The sequence below is a fragment of the Ammospiza nelsoni genome, chromosome 3 (assembly GCF_027579445.1).
Source record: "Ammospiza nelsoni isolate bAmmNel1 chromosome 3, bAmmNel1.pri, whole genome shotgun sequence".
NCBI lineage: Eukaryota > Metazoa > Chordata > Aves > Passeriformes > Passerellidae > Ammospiza > Ammospiza nelsoni.
Genome location: NC_080635.1, coordinates 14,882,066 through 14,905,127, shown reverse-complemented (window position 1 = coordinate 14,905,127; position 23,062 = coordinate 14,882,066). Strand labels below are relative to the sequence as shown.

Sequence of the window (23,062 nt, the reverse complement as noted above, 5' to 3'; positions counted from 1 at the left end):
ACTTCAAGCCCTTAATCAGCATTTCCTCCCACCAGGAAAGTCAGTGACACACAATAAACACACGGGGATATAGATGTTTTTCTGTCACTGAAAGCAACAACCAGGAGACAAGTTCTAACTAATGAGCTTTTAAAGCAAAGCTGCTCTGTGATCATGAATGTTATCAAGTCCTCCTCTGGCTTTGAAAAATAAACACTGTATCACATAAACAGCATGACAGTAAAAGATAACATCAAAAGAACTGTCTGGGTTGTTGGGAAGGAGAAATGGAAAAGGAAAAGCAAATCCAGAGAAACACAGAGGACTGGCAAATGACAGTAATTTAAAATTAAGATGCAGAGTGTTATTCTAATGCAACATTTTTCATGCCAGGTACCTCTATGCTGCAGTTTCTTCAAGGTACATCTGGCCTCTATCAAAAACCTTTTCAACTCCCAAATTATAAGTCTTTACTTGGAGCTGGATCAGGCCACTGCTGCAGGTGACAAGGACTCGCTGTCAGGGCTCAGCCAAGGAGATGCTGCAGCTGCACAATACATTTCCACCCTAATCCCCTCCTTAACTCCATTTTCCACTGGGTGTTTGTGCCTTTAGACCCACTTCTTCCTCATTTGCTACTGGTCTTCACCAGCCATCTCCCATTGTCCTGGAAGTCAAGGCAAGGGCAGCTAAGCAGAAGTGACTTCCAGCAGCAGGTGCCTCACCCACAGCCCTGCCCTGGCCTGACTTGTCTCCAGACCTGAGGGATGGGAGCCATGGTCTGGAAAGAGAAGCAGGAGTGCTTTGCTGCATTTCAATGTAAAAGGCAACTCTTTCTTTTTTCTGCAAGTGGAACATGAGAGAAAACAACATAGCATGAAAGCTCTTTTAAATCTGGAAACAGGAGCTACAGGATGGGCTGCTGAAATCTCCTATAAATAGAGTAGGGCTGTGAATGACATTGTCCAACCTACAGCATTGCTCTGGCACAAAACTGATGACTGGGAGAGGAGGAAATCTCTTAAAGAAAGGCAGTGGAGATGAACCTACAAAACTTGCATGGGCACTTCAGGCTATCCATTTTTCTCTTTAAAACAGCAGTTCCAATCCTGTTCCAATCCAGGCAGCCAGCTTTGCAATCCACCACCTGTGATGTGAACGTCACTGCTGTTTTGTTGTGCTTGAACTGGAATGACAGACTTGACACTACATTATTTCAGGAACCTGCCCTTTCAGATGCTTCATCTCTTTTCTGCTTTCTTCACTTCCACCTTGCCTCATCCTGTTGTGCAGGATAATTTCATGTTACTTTTCTGTAAGATGCTAGAGCTGACCATAATATTTTAAGTCTGCTGTAAATTATGGAACAGTTTATATTTATGAATAAAAAATATGTTCTTATTGCCAAGCTGTCAATACTGGGTTTTAAAAGCAAAACTGATCTGAAACAGACCCACGATTATTCCTCACCTGCAGCCATAAGAGGGGCTTTATTGTGAGCCAGCAAACTGCTGATTTTCTTTTCCTTCTAAATTTTTTGCCAGCTGCCTGTGACCAGGCCAGCTCTGCTACTTGTCGGTGTGACAGGCTGTTCAGGGCACAAGAAGCAAGCAGGAGCTCAACTGGCTCCAGTAGTGCTTAGGGCAGCTCAGCTTGTAAGGATAATCCCTCTTCTTCAGTGTTATCCAGGCAGAACACTTAGACAGAAAAGGAAAAAAAAAAAAAAAAAGAACTCAAGAGGAAGAGCTGACATTAAGCAGCCAGATCCTTCATCTGGTGCCTCCATGCCAGGAGTGTGGCTTTGGAACATTGGAACACCAAGGATTTGCTCCATGTGATGCATCCCACCAAAGTCATTCACCATCCAAGACAGCCAGAGCTGTATATGGCTGTTAATGGACCTACTGGAAAAAGAATGGACTGGGAAAAGCTGCCAGTTCCCTCACACCAGAGGAAACCAGCAGCTTGTGAATGGCTTCTTCTTGTCCTTCTGTAACTCAGTGTCACAAAGGGAGACAAATTAAAGGCCATACTCCAGACTACAGCTTGCATCCCCCCCATGATCATCTTGAAATCCCTGTGCTTGGCCCACCAGTTAAAAAAGGCTGGGCACCAGAACAACGCTCCAGTCACACTCATGCCTTGGGATGCCGTCCAAAAAACCCAGCACGTGCCAAAGAAGGAAGTTCAAAGCCCTGGAAACTGCAGGCAGCCTTTGATCAACACACTGCTGTCAGTGCCCCCTTAGAGCAGACAAGGAAAGCAGGGGATCCCCACAGGTCTCCCCATGAATGTCTCAATTCACCAGCAGGCACACGGGTTACAGCTGTGCACATGTGTAAAGCTACAGAAACACTGCTGAGCTTGGGGAACCAGCAAAAACTCATCTCCACCACAGCTTCTCTAGGACTGGGCTACCTCTTCAAGCTTGATTTCAAACACACACATTCATGACATACATGATGAATACATCATGTATTAAATACATGAATCATGCTATTTGGTTCACCAGATCTTGCTTTATTCACCATCCACAGTAGATGATGCTCAGATAAAGAGCCTCTTCCCTGTCTCTTCAATCAGTTTCTCACATCATCTATAGGGTTTCTTATTAGAAAAAAAAAAAAAAAACCAACCAAATAAAAAATCAAAGCCCAGACAAATAAAAAAAAGCCTGAACACAGCGTTATTTTTCTGAAACAACCATCACTGCACCTCAGAATGTCACCACAAGTCAACTTTGTGGACTCCCAGAAAAAAAAAAAAAAAAAAGAGTATTAATGACCTCCAGTTTACAGTCAGGGATTACAACTACAGCATGATCTTGTAAGTAACTTTACTAAAAAACTGAGAAGCTCCAGGAATGGCATTATTGAACTGTGCTGGTCCCAGACAGTCATCAGCATGTCAGGGGCACAACATGCCTTTGGAACTGCAGCCCAGCAGGGACAGGCAGGGCTGGCACTGGGCAATAAAGTAGCCAGAAAAGGCAACAGATTGCCAAAACCAGCAAAACAGGTGACCCAGCTGCTGCTCTATTGATGGAAGAGCCTTGGAAAAATGCTGGCCAGGCTGCTGCTGAGTACAAGAGATTCCTTTTTCTCCCTGTCCCTTTGCTTCTCTTGGCTCTTACTTCTCACTGCCCAAGTTCTTTCCCTTTTCTCAGCATTGTTCCTTCTCCTTTGTGCTTAAACAGTTTTTGATAAACCTGCAACAGAAGTGCTGAAATCACAGGCAAGGCCCCTTCTTTCAGCTTTGATACAGAAAGAATCTTTGAAGAATAATTCTGTAAGGCTCTCAGAAGCAAGTGCAAATTTGATTCTTCAGAGGTGTATAATTCAACCATAAGCCCCTGCACGTTCACAGGAATAGCAGAAAGTACCTCCTTGACATCACAGCAACATCTGTTTTCACATTGAAATTTCTTACTTCAAAGCCTGGAAATTTGAGAGCACCTCAGTGAAATGAAGGTAATTGTATTTTCAACACGTTTTTCCCTTGCTCTACTCTACAACAAAGACATTCTACCACCACCAAAGAAAAAAAAAAAAAAAAAAGACTGAGAGAAATCCAAAAGCCCAGGGCCTGAAACCTGGGCAGGCAACTTTCCAGTGTGCCAGGGTACTGAAGAAGAGTTAAACCTGTCCATGGCTACAAGCTGCACTGTCTGTAAACCATGGATGCTGAACAGCATCTAAATAAAGCTTGAAGAGTGCACCTGGTTTTGCAAACAGACAGCATTTGCACCTGCAGACAGGTGACTCCCACCCTTCTCAAGCTGAAAGTTCATTTCGGTTCTAGGACTGCACAGCAATTCTGCCAAGCACAGCAAAACTGCAAATCACCATTTTATGTAAACTCCTGGCACACACAGTAGAGATGCCCAACCACACAGAGCCACCTTGTCCTGACACATCTCATGAAATATATTGAAATTACACTTGCCCATGGAGAGCAGGGCCCAAAATAGAACTGTAAGTAACTTAAATCTGCATTAAGGTCAGTAACTGCTGGATGTATTTATGGTCTTGTATCCATCCACCCCTCAGACTGCTATTTATATGCTCTTTCAAAATGAGTGTTTGTTTTTCATTTGCAACACTTTGAAACTTACTGTAATTCAACATATCTACAACTCCTATTCTGTGTTTCCCACAGTAAGAAGAAAAATAATCAGACTCCTGCACATAATGCCTCTTATTATTTCTTTTAATAAAGGAACCACTGTAGCTTATTTGGAAAAAGAGCATGTGGGGCAGGAAGCATATGAAAATCATGGAAACCCACAAAAACAAGGGCTTCAAAGGACATCAAGAACTCAGCTTTCAGCTCAATGGCATTTTAAAATTGTTATCAGTTAGAGCAGGCATCCCAGTGCTCATCCAGAGCTCCATCTTCCAGTTGCACGACATTTTTGCTTAATACAACTCTTGTACTTTCCCAGTACAAAAGAGACACAGAGCTACTGGAGAGCATCCAAAGGGCCATGTTTGTGAGCTTGTGAACTGTCTGCTGGTGATATGCCTCATTAATAATCTGAAAAGTTCAAAAAACATAACCTCCAAAAAACTCTTCACAACGTCTTTACAGTAAGGTAAAACCTCGTCCCTCCCTTCCTCCCTCTCAAGAAGCTGAAAACCAGACAATTATTAATGCTTTGTACTCATTGAACCCAGTGTCCACCAAAAATAAAATAAGAGGAAATATTCATTTGACTTGCTTCCAGTAAAGCAATTAGATGAAACAAGTATGTTGAATAAAGTATTTTGCTGGCAGGATGACTAAGAGATCAAGAACATTTATTGATCTACAGTTTTTGACCCAAACAGCTCAAGTCACATCATCTACCAAAGCTTTAAAATTAACTCTATGCTCTGCCCACGTTTCAGGGCCACTCAGCCTCTTCCAAAGCACCTCTGTGGGATCTTACTAAACATGATTTAGTCAGCCAAACTTTTCTGAGTCTCAGGTTTAAATCTGCCAGTTTATCCAAGAGTTGCTTCTTCTGCCTGGTGACCAAAAATGAGGACATATCATGGAACTTCATGGCCCAGCTGAAAAAAACCTTCAAGCCCAAAAAGCTGAGCTAATGCCAGAAAATCCTGTTGCCTCAGGGAAATGCTGTCATTTGGATCCTATAAAATGACAGGCAGAAACCCATCAGCTCACAAAGCCATGCTGGACTTCTGTTACAGTTTCTCCTTCTGAACGTATTCTGAACCCCAACAAAGCAGTCATTTATGACAAATACCTTGTTTTTCACCAATCTTTTCAGGGTTACAAAGCTTGTGCAAGCATTTGATATAACTTTTATCTCTCTGTGCAACAGAAACTAAATGAAATTAATACAGAGAAGTTGTCATAGGGTGAGCCACATCAGACATCAGTTAGTGGCACCAGCACTTACTGCCTAGATACACACTGTGCTATAAACTCAAAGGAACTTGGGTTAGTTGATGTTTCAGGAAACAGGAATAGTCTGGCTGGCTTTGCTGAGGACTATGGAACAGGAACAGGTACCAGACTGAGCTCACACCCTTGTTTACTCATCAGGTGACACCTTTGGGTTTTCATAACCTGAAGCAGAATATTGGATGCACAACATTTAGTTGTGCAGTCAGGAACCAGTCTTTATCTAAAACAGCCTAGAATAGCTTATACCTCAAGTTAAAAGACAAAATACAACAAATATGCATGACAATCAGAAAAAGGGGTTAGAAAAAGAGGAGTACCAGTAAAAAATAAACCCAAAGCCTCTCCTGAGTAGAGTAGAAAACCATGTATCACATTTTCTAAATATTTAAGCTCTTCAACACAATTATTTCAAGATATCTTCTCTATCACGAATGCCCTCTCTCCACTATTACAGAGTTCTTTAAAACATCATATTGTGTTACACAAATACACACAAAAAAAGAAAAACAAGCTTATACCATCATTTTTTAAACTGAAGTGCCAAAGAATTATTACAACTTCCAAACTTTCCTCTCTGACAAGATCATTTGCCATAAATCCAACCAGGCTAAGAGGCCACAGCATGGGGAAAGGCAATGAGGGAATGAGCAAGTAAGCCCAAGTCATCTCAAAGAGAACAGGAGATGCTAAAGGGAAGGGAGGAAAACAGCATGCACCCCTGTCCCCATGAAAGACAAACTTGATCAGTGTCCAGAGACTGGAGAGACTTCACTCAGAGCTTCCCATTCCTCAGGCTACCAAGTTATTAGTCATGAAACACAAATTTACAGGTTTGCCCACAGTGTTTGTAGAAGATGTAAATATTCACTTCAGAGACACTCTGCTGGACTGAAAGACCCTGCTTTTATTCTTTTTTATTTATAGCATTTCAGGTTGTGAAATAGCCTCTTATCCAGGCTTTATCTGCCTATTGCAGGGATGGCAGATTCTTTATTACTTTTTTTTTAATTAGTTGGGGCTTTTTTTTAATACACTTCTAGTAGAGAAACCAATTCTCCTTTCTAATTAGGTGTAGCAATTAATAACTGAATTGAACTGACAGTGATATAATTCTGCTAAACAAATAACCAAAGCTGAAATCAGAGTTAAGAGTTCCCATAAATTAGCACTGACATCAACAGCAGTTTACTCTGAACTTTATGGATAAACTGAATTAAAAAGAAAAGTCAACAACTAAAATACTTCTCATTTATTTATTTGGCTGCTCCTCACTTTCAGAAAAACAGTCCCTCAAACCACTGACCCTGTTTGTCACTCAAGTTGGGACTTAGTAAGGAATCAACCAACCTTAGAGGATTTTCTTCTGCTTCTTCTTGTCCAAACCACCACTAGTTTATCTGGCTGCCTGTTGAAGATAAGGAAAAAACAGCTTAATATACAAGAAGATCAATATGTAAACAGTTTATATTAAAACTCTTGCAACAGGTAATGACATCCTTAGTGGATAACATGCTCTCTTAAAAATAGCTCATCTAAAACCCACTCTCAGCACCAGCCATTTAACAGGAAAAATAATGTGTATTTATAGAGACAGGCTGTCCTCCAGTCCACCCAGTAATGTCATCATTATCCTCCTGCTCTCCTTGCCTGTGGATGTTTCCCCAGAGCCAGCAGCACATGTGAGCAGAAACTCTTCCATGGGGCAGAGAACAGGATCCAGACTCACAGACACCTTGGAAACATTCCAGTACCCAGAATAAACATTAATGCAAATTCCAGCTTTAATTTCTATGCAGATATATTGAAAAGTTACATCTAAGTTGCAAAGAAAGCAGGTAATTTCACTTTTTGTTACACAAAGGATTATTTTTCTACTTCAGTAACACAAAGAGCAAGAGAATCAAGTCCTGTATTACTCCTCAAAATCTCCTTGGACAATGACAGGTAAATCAGCACTTCCTCAACTTATACTCCAAAGGACAAACATACTGAAAATCAGTGTGGTTTCCCAAACAATTGTTTATTTGGTATTTGCAATGAATATAGATGGAAACCTCAATAAACAACCCTTCCAATACAAATTACTTTCTCTTCAAATTTCCTAGGAGTTATTTACTGGTTAACAGTTTACCCTTATTATATCTGCCTTATTGGTTTTACAGTTGTGTCTGAGTGATTTTTGACACTGACTTAACTTCCAGACTTCCCATCCTCCCCCCATGATACACTTAAGTCCCATTGTATGATGACCACACTTCTGGTCCCACTTCCAGACCTGCAACCCTCTTGTGCAGACTCCTGACACCATTCCAGCTTTGTTTTCTGGCTGATGACCTGAATTCCATCATGAAGCCCAGCTGTAAATCCACCCACAAAGGATTTTCAATGGAGTCCACATCTCCACTTAAAAATACTAAACCTGCATGTGCAACTCTGCCTGGAAAAAAATTGTTACACAGATTTTTGAGACACCAGTGTAAGAATCCTTGCATTTCTAAAGCCAACAGCAAAACAAATCAGAGTGGGGGAAAATGGGTGTAGCCAAGAAAAAGTCAAAGCACAATACATTCAAATCATTATTAAAAATGCACCCAAAATCCCCCACACAAATATTCTGAGTAAAGGCAGTGTTCCCACTGCTGTTTCATCACAGGCACACTACCTACTTAATAACAAACTTTTCAAATGAAACCCCAACTGGTTTAATAATCATTTTAGGCACTGAAGTGCTGGCCATATTTCCTTTCATACATACTTTTCCATTGAGCTGTTGATCATTTCTGCATGTTACAATAAAAGCAATACCTCACCCATGATTCACACTTAAACCCCACCAGAACTAAAGCTCTCCCAAAAAACTGAGCTACAGGCAGATCCTGCAAAGGAAATGAGGACACAAGATTTGTTTGGTTTGGTTTTGTTTTTTTTTTTTTTTTAATTGAAAGTGAAATAATCTGTATTTTAAAGTGTAAATTCACTCAGTCTGTTGGACTTCAAAGCTCTTTGTGCTCACTTGGTGGTGGGTTCTCATCTTTGGCTTAGAGCAGCACCATTTGATGGGAACTGTATTTGTGGCACCAGGGAAAAACAACACACCCCTAAGCAAAGCAATCCAAACCCACACCAGCAACATTTCCCAGTCCTGAGGAACTCCCTCTGCCAGGAACATACAGAAATGCACTAACATGAAAAAGCCAATTAAAGTTTTAATTCAGGCTGAGAGGACCAAGCCATGCTGATGGACAAGCAGGAGCAGCATTTGCTCCCCTCACTTCTCTCACCTATATATTTATTTTGTTAAGTACTGAGCACAATTTGCTCCTTCAGCTTCAAGTATGAGAGAAATTCACATCCAGAGGCACTTTACCCAAAAAACCAAAACAACAACAACAAACCAACAAACAAACAAACCAAACCAAAACCAAACCAACAAAAAACCCAAGGAAGGTCACCACAATAAGGAGACAGAAAATTTAGGAAAATGGAACAGGATGAAAAGGGAAGAAAATACCCCAAAGGATGAGTGTCCCCTCTCTGTACACCACATGAAACCTAACAAAAAGCACTGCAGTTCTTCTAAGGGATTTTCTTCAAGGAAGTCACAAATCCAACAAATCTAAAATATCTTCAATTCATAGAACTGTTTGACTAACAAAACCAAGAGCAACCTTTCCTCCCACAATCTGTTCCTAGCTCTCCTATGGCAATATACTTCTAGAAGAAAAAGCCAGCTCATATTTTAATCAGCAATTTTGCGTTCAAGGTTATTAATGATATCTCAGTGCTAGGAAATGGCCGATATCACATAATGCACATTGCTAATTGAAAGCATTAGGCAATATTTCCTACTTCAGACATCTCCCTTCCTTTAACATCACAAACCTCAGCTGCTCATTAGTCAATAACCAAAGCAAACAAAATCACCTCTGAAGAATTAGTCTGGAGACCAGTTTTAGTATCCTTTATGAGTTTACTTATTGAACTTGGATATCATTCCAAATACAAAATCCACAATCACAATGCTGCAAACTGAACAAGTGCTAATGGTCAGCAATAAAAAATAATAATAATTTCCTGTGCTGCACAAATGACATTTCTCATTTCTTTAAATCCAGCAGCTTTCAGTCAGTCACTTATTCAGCAATGCCAGTGTGCCTAAAGCAGGAATAACACACTGCTTACCTTAAGAGAATGGATTTGGAGCAGGGGAAGAGAACTGGGTTTTAGCTGGACAGTACATTTCCCCACTAAGTAACTGCATCAATCCATCAATTCAACACCACTGACCTTTCAGCAGCAGAGTTTAACACTGTTCTGGAGCCTGCCACCATTGCCTTGGGGGTGCTGGGCACTTCCCTGGCAGGGGGAGCCAAAGGAAGCCATCAGCACTGGGACATCAGGGACTGCCACTGGGACGAGCATGGATCCAGTGGCAGGGGTTGAAGGATCCAGCTTGGATCCAGAAGACAGCATTTTTAAAAACTTACCATAAACCTGTATTTGGTATTTACTTGTTATTGTGTGGTTCACAAAAAAACTATTCCTGAAGAAAGGCAATTCATAGTAGTAAATTTATTTTATTATTTACAAGTGAAACTTAGCAAAGAAGCAAGGAAGATTGATTTCAAAGTTTGTGGCTCAGAAAAAGAGATTCACCTCTGCCCTGCACACTAAACAATTAAAATGGGATCCAAATTATAAAACACTTTTAATTCAAAACCAAGCCTGCTTTTCCTATGAGATGGAAGCAATGATTTTGGTACATTCCATTTTCCCACTGAAACAACCAATTAAAAAAAAAATAAAGATAAATACTGGAATCAAACTTTGCCATATCCTCATCTATTAAATAATGTAATAAAAACATTCTGCATACTGGAAACGACTGACATCTGATCAGCACCTCATACCCTACAAATTTTACTGACTGAAAGGCAGTTGTGCAAGATTCAAGGTCTTCTGTGTGTTGGCCTGACCATTCTAGGAAGTGTTTGGCACAATATTTTGATTACAGAACTCTCCAAACATCACTTGTAAAAGAAGGACATGAAAGGTATCAGTCTCCTGTGAACTCTTGTTTTGTAAACCTTTGAGCAGAAGCTGATAACATTACCCAGGACATATTTCTCCACCAAACTTACTGTTCAATGACAAAAAGCTATAGAAGTCTTGGGGTTAGAATCTGCTGTTGCAAAGAACTGCAAATGCACTTAACTATAATTCGGACCACTGAAGCCAACAGCAAAACCAATGATTAACAATTTTTTGGTGAAGGGTGGGAAAGCAGGTAACAGGATTTCTTAGTAGAAAGGTACCACTACATTTCATAAACTCAATAACTGTGAAATGCCTGAAATGTACAAGGTACCTTTTCTGTATGTACCCCACATGGCACAGCCTTGCATGTTTGTTTTGGCATCAAACTGCCTAAGTGTTGAGTTTTGTCTTCCCCTCTCCTTTTCTTTCTTTTTCAGCTGAGCTGTTTTATTTTTACTATGTTTGATTTGAACTGCATTAATTAGTATGGGCTGCTAGATTACTCTTGTGAAGCAAGCTTAAAAGAGTATAATTAATAAGAGAAGCACCAGTGTTAGCACAATAGCATGCAGATGCACCTATTGAAGGATAAAAATAATTACTTAAGGACTAATGTCAAAGTACTTCTGATAAGAATTTTTTTTTTAATAACCTTTTGTCCCTTCTGCACTGTGCATCCCAGCATGCCATGCACAATTTCCATCCATTAGGGACCAATCCTCCCACTCCACTAGCACAGCTTTCTACATGGCTGCTGAAACACCACCAAAGCTCTCTAATGGTCTCTTAAAAATAAATGTGGTTGGTTCTATAGCACCATTAATTTGGGATGAACATTGCTTTTCCTCATTTTACAGCTAATTACTTTGAAAAGCACTCTTTACAGTGCAGTCTTCTGCACTAGGTCCTGCCCTATTGCCATGTATTACCATTAGCCAAGGAACTAATCAGGCCATGGCCTTTCACAAGCCTTGTGCTGAGGTTTGTTCCCCCAGAGTTTCCTGTTGGTCACCATCAATGAAATTTCACAGCTGCCTACAGCTGCATGCAGGAAGTGCAGGCAGATACTGCCAATGCTTTAAACAGGCCCAGAGACACTGGAGGAATGATGTCAGGCATTGATGCATTTGCCAAATGAGCCTCTTGCTGAGTGCAGGTACACCACTGATTGCAAGAGCCAGAGACATTGAGAGAATAAACTGCAGTGCAGGTAAAACCCCTCTGAGGTAATTATAAGACGAAGTACATTACAAGAGAAAGTTGTGCAGTTCAGGAAGGGGCTTGGGGTCTTCTTCCCCACTTCACCTTAACTTCCATGGTGGAAGTTAAGGACTCCTGGGTAAGGCCTGTGCCATCCCACAGAATTATGTCAGACTATCGGAGCATCCCCTCAACACAATTTATTCTGGACTATGCACCAAGCCCCTAAAAAAAGGCAGAGTTTGCTCTTCTATCATTGAAACCATTCAGTAGTTTTAACAAGCCTGGGAAATGTCAAAAGAGAAATCATTAAAACAGGGAAAGCAAGAGGACATCACAGCTGAGATCCATCCACCTCTACATCTTCACTTTTTAACACAGAAAATTCCTCCATTTCTTCCCACCAGAGGTCTCTACAGATTTTTCCAAGACTACACAAGCCCAATGAAAGACCAGAATTCGCCCTGGGAAGTGAATTTTCCATTTTTTAACACATCTGCTGCTAAACAGACTGGCCTCTTACAAGACCTACATCTCAAGATTATGCTTTGCTTTTCAAAAGAAGCTCTAGTCTGGCTTTGCTTGGTTTATACAAAATAGGGGAAAAGCAAGACACTCTGACCTATTTTACGAGTGCAGTCAGACCTACTGAATCTGCACAGTGTCTGTCTGCAAGGCTGAGAGTGGAATGTGTAGTATGTACTGCTGATTACTTGATTTTCTCGAACCAAACACAAATGAAATCTGTAGGATGAGCTGAATTAAACAAAACCCAAGTTCATCTATTATTCAGAAAAAAGTGACAAGGGCAGATTTTACTTCATTTTTCAAAGAGTTATTGCAGCAAAAAACCCTCTGCAGAACTATCTAGTAAAGTCTTGTCTTAAAGCTTTTTTCAACAGAGTTTTACAGTGCAGAATACACAAATTGACCCTAGTCTTCAGAAATTGTGGTTTTTACATCCTTTAGGCAGTAACACAAAGATGCCTTGACAAGTCCCTGAATTTTAGGTCCCATCCAGCTGCTCTCCACGTGGAAGCTTTCTTTGCCTGGTCCAATTCAGCCTGGCTGTCAGCAGGAGGGGTTCAGTACTGCAGGATAAGGGCCACGTGGGTTCCTTATCTCACTCTGGCACAATCACAGACACTCCCCTTAGACAGACATCTACTCCAGCAATGCTCAATCCACACGTTTACCCCACACAGCTGTCCACACCAGAGCTCACAAACACCACCCAGCACTCCATACCTAATGATGCCTAAATAACCTCCTAAATAACCAGGAGCTGCTCCAGGAAAGCTTGATGGTGACACCGACCAGTCAGTTCTGTTCAGGCTGACTGGCAGGGAGGAGCATGGGGCCATTCAGACAAACCCTGAATGGAAAGTATTGCTTTACAGTGGAAAGTTCACAGGAAGGAGCTGCCAGATCTTTTTCAGATGCCTGATTTTCCTTTTTATGCTCTTTTGCCAGAACACTTGGTCTACATTTTAACAGTGAAAAAAAAAGATGCTTTAAAAAAAAAAAAAAACCCAAAAAAAAACAAACTCTGTGTTTCAAGTTGGTAGGTTGCTCCTCCTGAGCAGAGCAGGAACTCCACAAACCTGCCTGCACCGCCCGCCAGGGCCTGACCTGCTGTGAACTCACTGCGCTGCTGATCCCCTGCCCTGCGGAGCTGGGCCTGACAGCTGCCACGTGAATAAACACAAAACAGACAGGAAAAAAAAAACACTATTTCACCTCGGGCACAACAGTGCATTTCAAAGCCGGCCTGAGAAGGAGAAGGGCCCGACCGTGTCCCTGCTCTGGAGCCCCCCAGCACCTCCACATCCCTCCCGTCCTCAGCAGACACCCTGGTCAGCGCTGCCCCTCTCGGGCTCACCGTGCCATGGGACAATAAAACACCCGTGACAGCAACCCAGAAACAGATCCAGCAAACTGAGCAGGGAATTCTGAATTCCAATTCCATCTCCTGTCCTCACTGACTATACAGCATCCAGAAAATTTCAAGACAGACACTGAGCAACATCACCTCCCTTTGATTTTAGTCCTACTCACACCTCTACCTACAGACCAAAAATTATCTTTATACAATAATGTGCATACATTACTGAGGATGCCCAATTGAGTGTTACCCCTTCTTATTCTGAAGCTCTGAAGTATAACTGCTAGGTGCATTCTCATGATAAGAAGTATTAATAAAAAAAACCAATTAAAATGAAACTCTTTGACTGACAAATGCTGCCTGAAACACAGTTTCAGCCCATCAAAAATGCCCACACAAACCATACTTTTTGTACTAAAAATATGCAAGAGACTTTTTGGCACACCATTGCCAATTTTAATCAGACCCTATTCTCTTTTGCATAATTTATTTTTGTGTCAAATAGTATTCAAAGAGAAGGCTTTACTGGTTTTCAGTCTACAAAAACGAGAGATTAGAAACTATTTTTCTGTCATTCCTGCAGAACAGAAAATTGTATCTTGCACCAAAACCACAGTTTCAGGAACATCAACTATTCACAACAGACACTTCCTTCTCCAATTTGTCTAAAATATTTAAGAAATTCTGCATAGCCTACCATGAGCAATTAAAGAGAAGGATGATCTTTGCTGCTATTACTGCCTGGGCAAGTTTGGCATTTACACATAGACACATGAACAAAGGTTTATACTCCTGTTCCACAGAAATTCCAATGTCCACATCAGGACTCAGACAAAGCAAGTTTCAGAAGCTACAGTGCATTAATGCCTCCATCCTCCTGCTCTGCTTGCTATCCATGGACACATCCCAAAGAAAATTACAGTTCTGCAAAAGCAGAAGCAGAAGAATCTGGCACCACATGTCTTTTAAAGCTCCCTTCCAAACCAACAGCACCAGGTATTTTTTTGTTTTTATTTTTAAGAGTATGTTGTAGATTACACAAAGCAACTTCTACCATTTGAAGATGCACAGAAATTGTGAACACACTAAAAGCTTCTGAGTGGGCAGCATGGGTAGAATGATACCAGTTCATAGAGCTTGTCTGGAAGAGAAAATTCCTACCACCATCTCAGGTGCCCAGATTATGGAACCGAGATGGTTAGACAAGCCAGGAAAAAAAAAAAAAAAAAAAGGCTGATACCTACAAAAACCCAAATGACACACAGCAGTCTGCCTCTGATAATTGCAAGGTTGAAAAGCTTGGATAAATGCTTGAATATACAAAAACAGCACAAACTCTGGAGTTACACAGAAGCCCACAGAAGATTGTAGCCTAACACAAGCATTCAGTAAACTCAGGGGCAGATTTCCTGATAAGCTGTGTCCATGCCACAGGAGCCGTGTGGAAGGGCTGGTGTGATACAAACTCATATTTAGTCTTGCAAATGATCACTCTACTGAGCCCTAAATTAATCCATATTTATTTTGAGACACAGGCAACTCGTGGCTCACGCAGAGTGAGCTCCCCAATTAAGGCTTCCTCATCTGTCAGCAGCCTCCTTTTGCTTTTGCAAATTAGTATCACAAGGAGGAAAAAAAAAAGAGGGAGGGTTGTGGAGAGTGCCTAGTGAAACCATGGCATGCTGTGCTAGCTCCTTGTCCCTGTCACTGCCCAGGAGAGCAGATTTTGCAAATACTGCCAGGTGCTCTCAGCCACAACTACAACAGAGATGGCACCAAGCAGTATGAGCCCACTTTTGGGGGAGGAAAGTGCTGAAGGATGGGATCCTGAACTGCTTTCTGTGCCCTGATTCTGGCATCCCCTGTATGAACAAGCAGGACAGAATGACACCTGCTTTCAGCAAAGCTCCCAGTTCCTGGAGCAACACTCCTGGAACAACACACCTTTCTGCCACCCTCCAGGGGCACCAAACCAGAACATTTCACCAACTGCAATAATGCACTGGCTACTGCAGATCTCTGAAGCAGGCACAGCCTCAAAACACCACAGAGAAACACAAGAACCTTGCACTGAAACTTGGGCCCCAACCAAAGTCACACATTTACACACCAAGCAAAACAAAAAAACCCCAGAGCCTCAAGTGACCTCATCTTCTCCAAGCTTAGTGAGACTGTCAAAATGTAAAAACTGAGAATGAGCCAACGTGGCAAATTTAGCAGCAGTAAGCTATATGTAGATGTTGTCAACATCAAAGCTATGATTTTCTTGCATGTTAATGAAAAATTTACTAGATTTACAAAATTTTTGTTTATGGTTTCCAGGGAACTGGAAACTGCCATGATCATTTCCCATGAGATGTCCCATTTCATACTGGTGACCTATCAAGAGCTGTTTTAAGATGGAGATGTGGACATAAAAAGTAAAATTATTCAATCAGTATTTGCAGCTAAATAACTGTTCCAAAGACTGCAAAATTAGAATGATTCTTCGTCTTCTAGCTCAATCTATTTAAGTTGTTACACTGCTTCCAAGCTGCTTCCTGAAACAAAAGCTGCCACTTCTGATTACAGAAGTCAATCCCAAAACCAACACAGATTACTCCCATTTACAGCTCAACAGTTCTTTGTGCACCCAAAGTCTAAAAATTTGTATCATTTTAGGAAGTTATAACTGACCAAGCCTTTAATTAATGCCCTCAAATAACACCCATGGCTTACATCCAGCAGCAAGTATTGGCTAATAAAAAAGGTATGTTTAGTCATGGATATTTCAAACAAAGCAAAATCTCCTGCCAACATTAGGGGCTTGATATGGCAAAAAATAAACTGAAAACAAAAATGGGGGGAAAAAAAGAAGAAAAAACCCTCAACCTAACTGAAAGACCTCTATTTCTGTTTTGAAATGTAAAACAAACAAACAAACAAAAAAAGGTACAGCTTTTAAAAACTGTAAAGTTTCTGAAATACAAATTTCACACTTTGCAAATACAATTGATGAAACATTGCTGTTCCAAGATCCAAAACCTCCCTAAGAACAGCAACAATTAAGGACCTGGACAGATTTTGCCAATAGGAGCTGCTTGTAAGATGCCTAGCAGCACTTTGAACTAGATTTTAACTACTCATTTCAAGATCAGTTAAACTGGGAAGTGACAGTATATTTATGCTGACTGCTTTAAGCATGGCTTTCAGTTAAAAAAACAAACCTACAGCACCAGCATTGTGGCTGAATTCATTCATTCACAAAGAAATAGTACCTTTCAGCCAGACAGGTTGGTATTTTTTTAAATAAACTTCCTTTAAAATATTTTTCTGTTACAACTAGCTCTCACTCAAGTTAGGCACTTCCACCAACAAAGCCCTTTGTCCCAGCATCCCTACAGAAGGAATTGAGTAGTGGTCCTTCATATTTTTTCAGTACACCAGACTGTACCCACTCTGGTTACTAACAACCACAAGGAGGACACTCCTCAAGGTCCTTTATATACCCAGAATTGTTGAGATTTGAGCTGCTAAAAGTTAACACCATCCTGTCCTTACTTACATTCCCAATGAAGACACATACACACAAATATCAACTCCTTCAAAGTCAAATTTTTAACTGGAGACTGAGACCAAAGCCAGCCACTACCTTGGTTCCTGTGTTGCCCTCTCTCTTCTGGCTGTGCTGTCATGGTTGTTTCCCATCTCAGCTTAAAACAGACAGAACCTGTACCTTTTCCCTGCTACTGTGAAATGCCTGGTTGTGTTTTAGTCTGCTGGCTTCTTTACACAGCTGAAGGGCTGTGCCATGGGGTAGCTGTAAAGCAAAATCTTCAGCCACAGAAGACGCCTGGGTGCTGGCCAGATTTTTCATTATGTGGATTTGATGTCTTGCAGGCTGGATTCCAGTCTTGTACCATTAAATGAGGCAAAGGGATCAAGAGACAGAGCCACTCTATCCCACAGTGCATACAGCTTAAAAGATTAAGTATTTTGTCTCACCTTAGATTTCAATTTTAGTCTAATTCAAAAATTTTTTATCTGTAAATACAAATGTGTCTGGTGTGTAAAGCAGTTCTCCTTGGAAGCAGAAAGGTGAATAAAAAGGGAAGCTAGACTGGTTTCTGGAGGAAAATATACTGTTAATCTGGCAAAGGGATGAGAGCCATCCACTGAAATTAAAAGAATGCCTCTCAAACGTACTGCAAGACCTTGTTGTGCCAAGGGAGGAACAGTGTCCTCACAGTGAAAGGCACACACCTCCTACCAGATTAAGGGCTGCAGAATCTAGTAAGTGAGGATAAACAGGAGGAAAAATTTTAATTTCAAGCTTTTAGAAGGGTATTACAGTAAAAGAAACTATGATAAGTTGCTGTAAATTATTCCATTTCAAATAGGAATTTTAATACATTTGTCTAGTTAAGGTCAAAGAAGCCAAATGAATAAAATCCACTCTGCAAACTAACCATCAAGGGAATGAGAATGAATTTTAGCTGTGCAGAGTTCACTGAGCACTGGGGGGGAAAACCAGCTATGTGCAGAATCATCAACACGGACAATAGAGATGCGTGGGCACACAAACTCCTTGGATTCTGCAAAATAAGATTTTCCACATATTTCAGCGTATTTTATACAAAATGCACTTTTCATCTTTAAAACAAACATGGCCCAAAAGTTGAAGCCTGCAAAATTTTTACATACTTCCTTCTGGAGCATTCAGATGGAAGGCCAGGCTTGGCAGGGCCAGCACAGCACACACGGGCTCACCCCACTGCAGCACCACAGGAGCTTCCAAGAGAAAGGGCAGGCCCGTGGAGCACACTCAGGAAAATTAATTGTACCACAGTGATGGGCAAATCTCATGAATCGAGTGTATTTAGCAAGGTTTTATTTATGCACTTCATGCTTTAAGCAGCTCTCCTTAACTCTTCCACTTTCTGAGCACAGACAAGACCTTACACAGAGCATTTATCTCAGCTCGACCTGTTAACTCAGCCTTGTTCCCCCAGCTGTGACAGACACAGCTGGCACAGAGCTCTTCACTCCCTGCCCCGTGCAGCACCAACACCTTCTGAGCCACTTTCCTTCCCCAAAGCTGTGAGGAAGTGAAACTGCTCTGCTCAGCACCGCAGCTCCAGCTGCACCCACCCCGGACAGAGGCACCCAGGAGACCTGCCAGGCCCGAGCCTTCAGCCCTTCCACCACTGCAGCAACGTCGGCAGGTTCATTCTCCTTGCTCTGGTCAGCTTTGACTAAAACAGGGGTTGTGTTTGTTTGTTCTGCAGCCAGACAAGCAGCACAGCACCAAATGAGGTGTGAATTTACTCACTCACTTCAATGCAGCTAACGGGCAAAGATGTTTTGGGCCACTGAAACCCTCAAACTTCAAAGCCAATGGAAATAAGTGTTCTGGAGAAAATGAAGTGCAAGTGTAAACCAGAGCCAGACATTGCCTTTTGCACACATCATTTCATGACACAAGGCAAGGAAATCTAACAATGCAAAGAAAAAGAAGTTCAGTCAAAGAGAAAAAAAACCAGGAAAATAAAGATGACACAAGGCCAGCTTCATCACATTATTAACAGCACCAGACATACAGCAAGCACCTACGTTTTCCTTCTGCCTTTGAAGTATTTGGTTTCTGTACAATCCTGGTCTTCAAGAATCAGCCACAGAGCAGGCTGGTGATTCTGAATGGTGATGAAGGTTTGCTTGGAGAGAGAGTCAAGAGGCAAAAATACAGTCTGTCTCTGACCAAACACAGAGCCATTCTGGCAGTTTAACCTCATAAATATTTCAGATGTCTCATGTGCTACCCTAGCTCTTCCTACAATAAGTCACAGGACAGATATGCTGGAGCAACAAACAAGTAAAATAATAGCATCAAACACACTGCACAGATTTCTTGGCATTTTCTTAAGGGTAGGAAATAAAATGTCTCTTTCTCCCCACCCCCACGATATTCACATTCTCTCTTCCACAAGCATTACATTTTGGGATCAATTTTATGGATGTGATATGAAAGAAAATGCTATAATGCAAACTTCAAGCAGAAAATAAATTACAGAATAAATTCTACAGCAATGTAGAGAGGAGGGAAAAAAAAAAAAGATCAGCAATTCTAATCCAGACAGTGTGTATACATACTCTTAATTACACATCACTCCTTGAATGTGTAATTTCAGAAGCAAATAGAAAACAAACAAAAAACTTTCCCCACAACAAAAACCTTCCAAAAACCAGGAACTGTAGATCAATAATCACTGGTCATCCCCCTCCAGAGTTATCTGTTCTATTTTTCTCACATACTCTGCTTCACTGGTCCTGCTCTACCTCAATACTGAGCTACAAGAGTTTCCACTCTGACCAAACACACTTGTAAATAAGCTCATGATTAACATGATTCATATTGAAAAAACTAAAAGGGAGGGGCCACTCTTTTAAGTTTGTAAAGCACAACTTGCAGTTTTTTCTTTAGTTATGTAGCACCTTGCTATCATAAATCTGCGCTCATACAATTCCTATCAGTACAGAGAGTGTTCCTTGCACCTTCTGTACAATTTCTGTCTCAGAGACATAAAACAGGGATCATTTTTCTCTATCAGTCTTGTAAGGCTGGATTAGTAAAGGAGCAGTGTGGCTGCAGAATTTTTGTGCAGAGGAATTGTTAGCACTTTATTTCCACACAGCTAAGTGTCATTTTGTAGTTTTACACCATTACCACTGAACAGAGAGCTGCTACCATCTGGCCTTTAACAGGAGATAAAAATCCTGCTTATAAGTAACCGTGGATGCAAAATGTAGAAAAGTTGATGAAAGATGATTTGTGCACACAGATTAGGGAGTGATAGAAAAGATGCTTTTTCTGCACAGTTACAAGGCAAGTTGAAAGGAAGCAGAACCAGGATTTTTTCTGAGTTTTATTTCTACAATTAGGCCACACTGCAGAAGGAGAAGCAAAGACTTTATTCCACCCTCCAAGTAAAAAATACCTAAACAGAAAAAAAATGCACAAAATGTATCAAGTCTGCTCTGAACAAAGGCAGGTGCTAAACTGACACAGAACTATTTACATAAGGAACAAGAATAACTTTTACTACCACTTTTAGCAACTGTAAGCCTGTATAGCTTTTGCAGGCTCTTCTAGTTTCAGTATTCTCAAAAATCATTCTGCTGCCTCTGGCTACGTCTGAACAGAGACAGAGAACACTATTTGCAATTTCTTTGCTGTGACTGGGAACTTGCATTGGGATAGGAAAAAATAAAACTCCATAGCACATGTGTATATTGTGTATGCTGCATTATTCCTCCCCTTTTCACATCAGCCACCTGGAAACCCAAACATGGCACCAATATGGAAAACCATTTACACAGATACAGTGAAGAAAATGCAATGTGATGACAACAAAAGGATACATCAGCTTGAAGATATTGAAACATCAATTTGGACTGAGTAAAACTGCATGGGGAAAACCTTTGCACATACTGCAGTTTTATTTGCAAAGCTGTAAGTCTTAGAAAATGTTATAAAAAGAATACTCAGAATTTTTTAATATTGTATCAATATCCAGACTTTCTCTACCTGTGCCTTAAAGGTAGAAATATTTAAATAAAGCAGTTTGTTTTTATTGAGCACAGAAACGAATTCCCAGAACACTTTAGACTTCTTTGTTCACTGTATGATTGTTACTATCACACTCACTCAAAAAGAGGTGAAATCCTGATTAGCATTCACCAAGAAAAGGTGGAACCTCCCTTTTAAAACCATTTCTGAAAGAACTGTGATTATCATGAATTCTGAAAGTGAAGCACTCCTTTCTGTTTGGCAAAGCCAGAGGGAAGGATGGGGTTGTGGGACATGTATGATTGCTCAAGCACAGTGAAACAGTGGAGCTGCTGCCTACAGACAAGGTCCAAGCACACATCTGTGCACACTGCCTCTTCAGCAAAACCAGGGCTGAAAGCTCCACGGGACACACTGAGTTCCCATTTTAAAGAGGGCACACTTGGTCATAAGAATTTCCCATGGTCTGGGTCAGCAAACATCTGCCTGAATAAAACACAAAAATCTGATTACAGCTGATTATGGGGATTGTATTCAATGGAAGAACAAAGGCCTGGGGGGCTGCTACAATTTTGAGTATTTCAGTAACATTAAAAGCTTCATTATTTCAAAGTTACTTATTAATTTACCAACAAGAAGGCTTGAGGTTGTAAGGAAAGCAAGATTTCTGGCCTGCTCAGCCCATGCACACCTGGAAATCTCCCAGAGTAACCAAGGGTGGACAAAATTTGTCCCTTACTGGCAACAGCCAGTCCTTTTGCTATTCACCATCAGCATCCAGGCTTTCCATCCCCTTAAGAGGGTTCCATTACATACATTGATTTTACATATACACACCACATCTTGAACTATATATTTGCACTTATTATGCACAGGTGACACTTCTTTGTCACGTGTCAGCTTTCAGAAACATCTCCCCACCTTAATTTCTTTGCTGGAAGGGATGTTCAGAATAAGGAGTTAAGATCCCACAATAAAACCCAAACTAATCAGAGATGATATTGGCAGAAACACAAGAAGGCTCCTTGGCTGTTCCCTGAAATAATTAGTTTTATTTCACACAGTGGTTGCTCATATTTAAGTCTCTATTTTTGTACCTCCAGACCCATCAGGACCTGCCTTGTTTATCCTGTACACACAGACCAGAAGACATTCAAACAGGGAGAAAAGCCTCACGTTCTGCTCCTCACTCCCCTGGTGCTTCCCCACCAGCTCACACCACCTCACAGCCCATCCTGCCCATCTCTGTGCAATGCTGAAACAAAACAGGTGAATATTCCATGGAAAAGCTGCAAGGCTGACCATTTTAAAAGGCTTCTTAAGGCAGTAAGAAGAAACTGATCCCACAGAAGACCACCAAGGCTTCTCGAAGCCCATCTATGGCACAGCACTCATTCTGTGAGGATAACAAGGCAGCAGGTTTCTGCTCCTCTAGGTCCTAAGGTCCTAATGGGGTCAGCCATAAGAGGTACTGACAGTTCTCACAATGAGGTGAACACAAACAAATCAGGGTACATTTCAGTCTTTGTATAGTCAAGAATAACTCAAGATTATTTTCTTTTTTTTTAAATTACAGTTTATTGACTTTACCATTAACTGCAAGTCAAGTAAGCATCCTCCTTTTAACAGCTGCTGCTAAAAGCAGTAGTATTATTCTTCCCCCTACAGCGCATGATCTAGTTCCCTAAGAACAAGTTTGTCTGAAATAAATTTATTTACTGAAGTCAGCATTTTTCCCCCCAGGAGGAAGCAGGCTTTGTGTACTGTAAATGCTTTATTAGAGCCCACTCCAGACAACAAGACTGAATCTATGGGCACAAATGTCCATATTCCTGTTTCCAGCAGGGCAGCAGAAAAGGAGACAAGGGACTGCACTGTCACCTGCCACTGTGCTACAGCATCAGCCACCAGCAGCACTACTGAAGGGACTGCTGATGGGTCAGAGGAGCACCCAGCACCAGGGCTGGACAACCCTCACACTGCAAATGCAGGTAATGCCT

At 41.1% G+C, this 23,062-nt stretch overlaps 1 protein-coding gene across 8 annotated transcripts in view; it reads right to left on the bottom strand.

Moving 5' to 3' along the window:
- Positions 1-23,062, bottom strand: part of EHBP1 (EH domain binding protein 1) — a 206,796-nt gene that overhangs the window by 171,749 nt on the left and 11,985 nt on the right. For all 8 annotated transcript variants that reach the window (XM_059467501.1, XM_059467502.1, XM_059467503.1 and 5 more), the window contains exon 3: positions 6,742-6,799. In XM_059467501.1, coding sequence (XP_059323484.1) covers positions 6,742-6,799 — 58 coding nt within the window. The remainder of the gene's footprint in view (positions 1-6,741; positions 6,800-23,062) is intronic.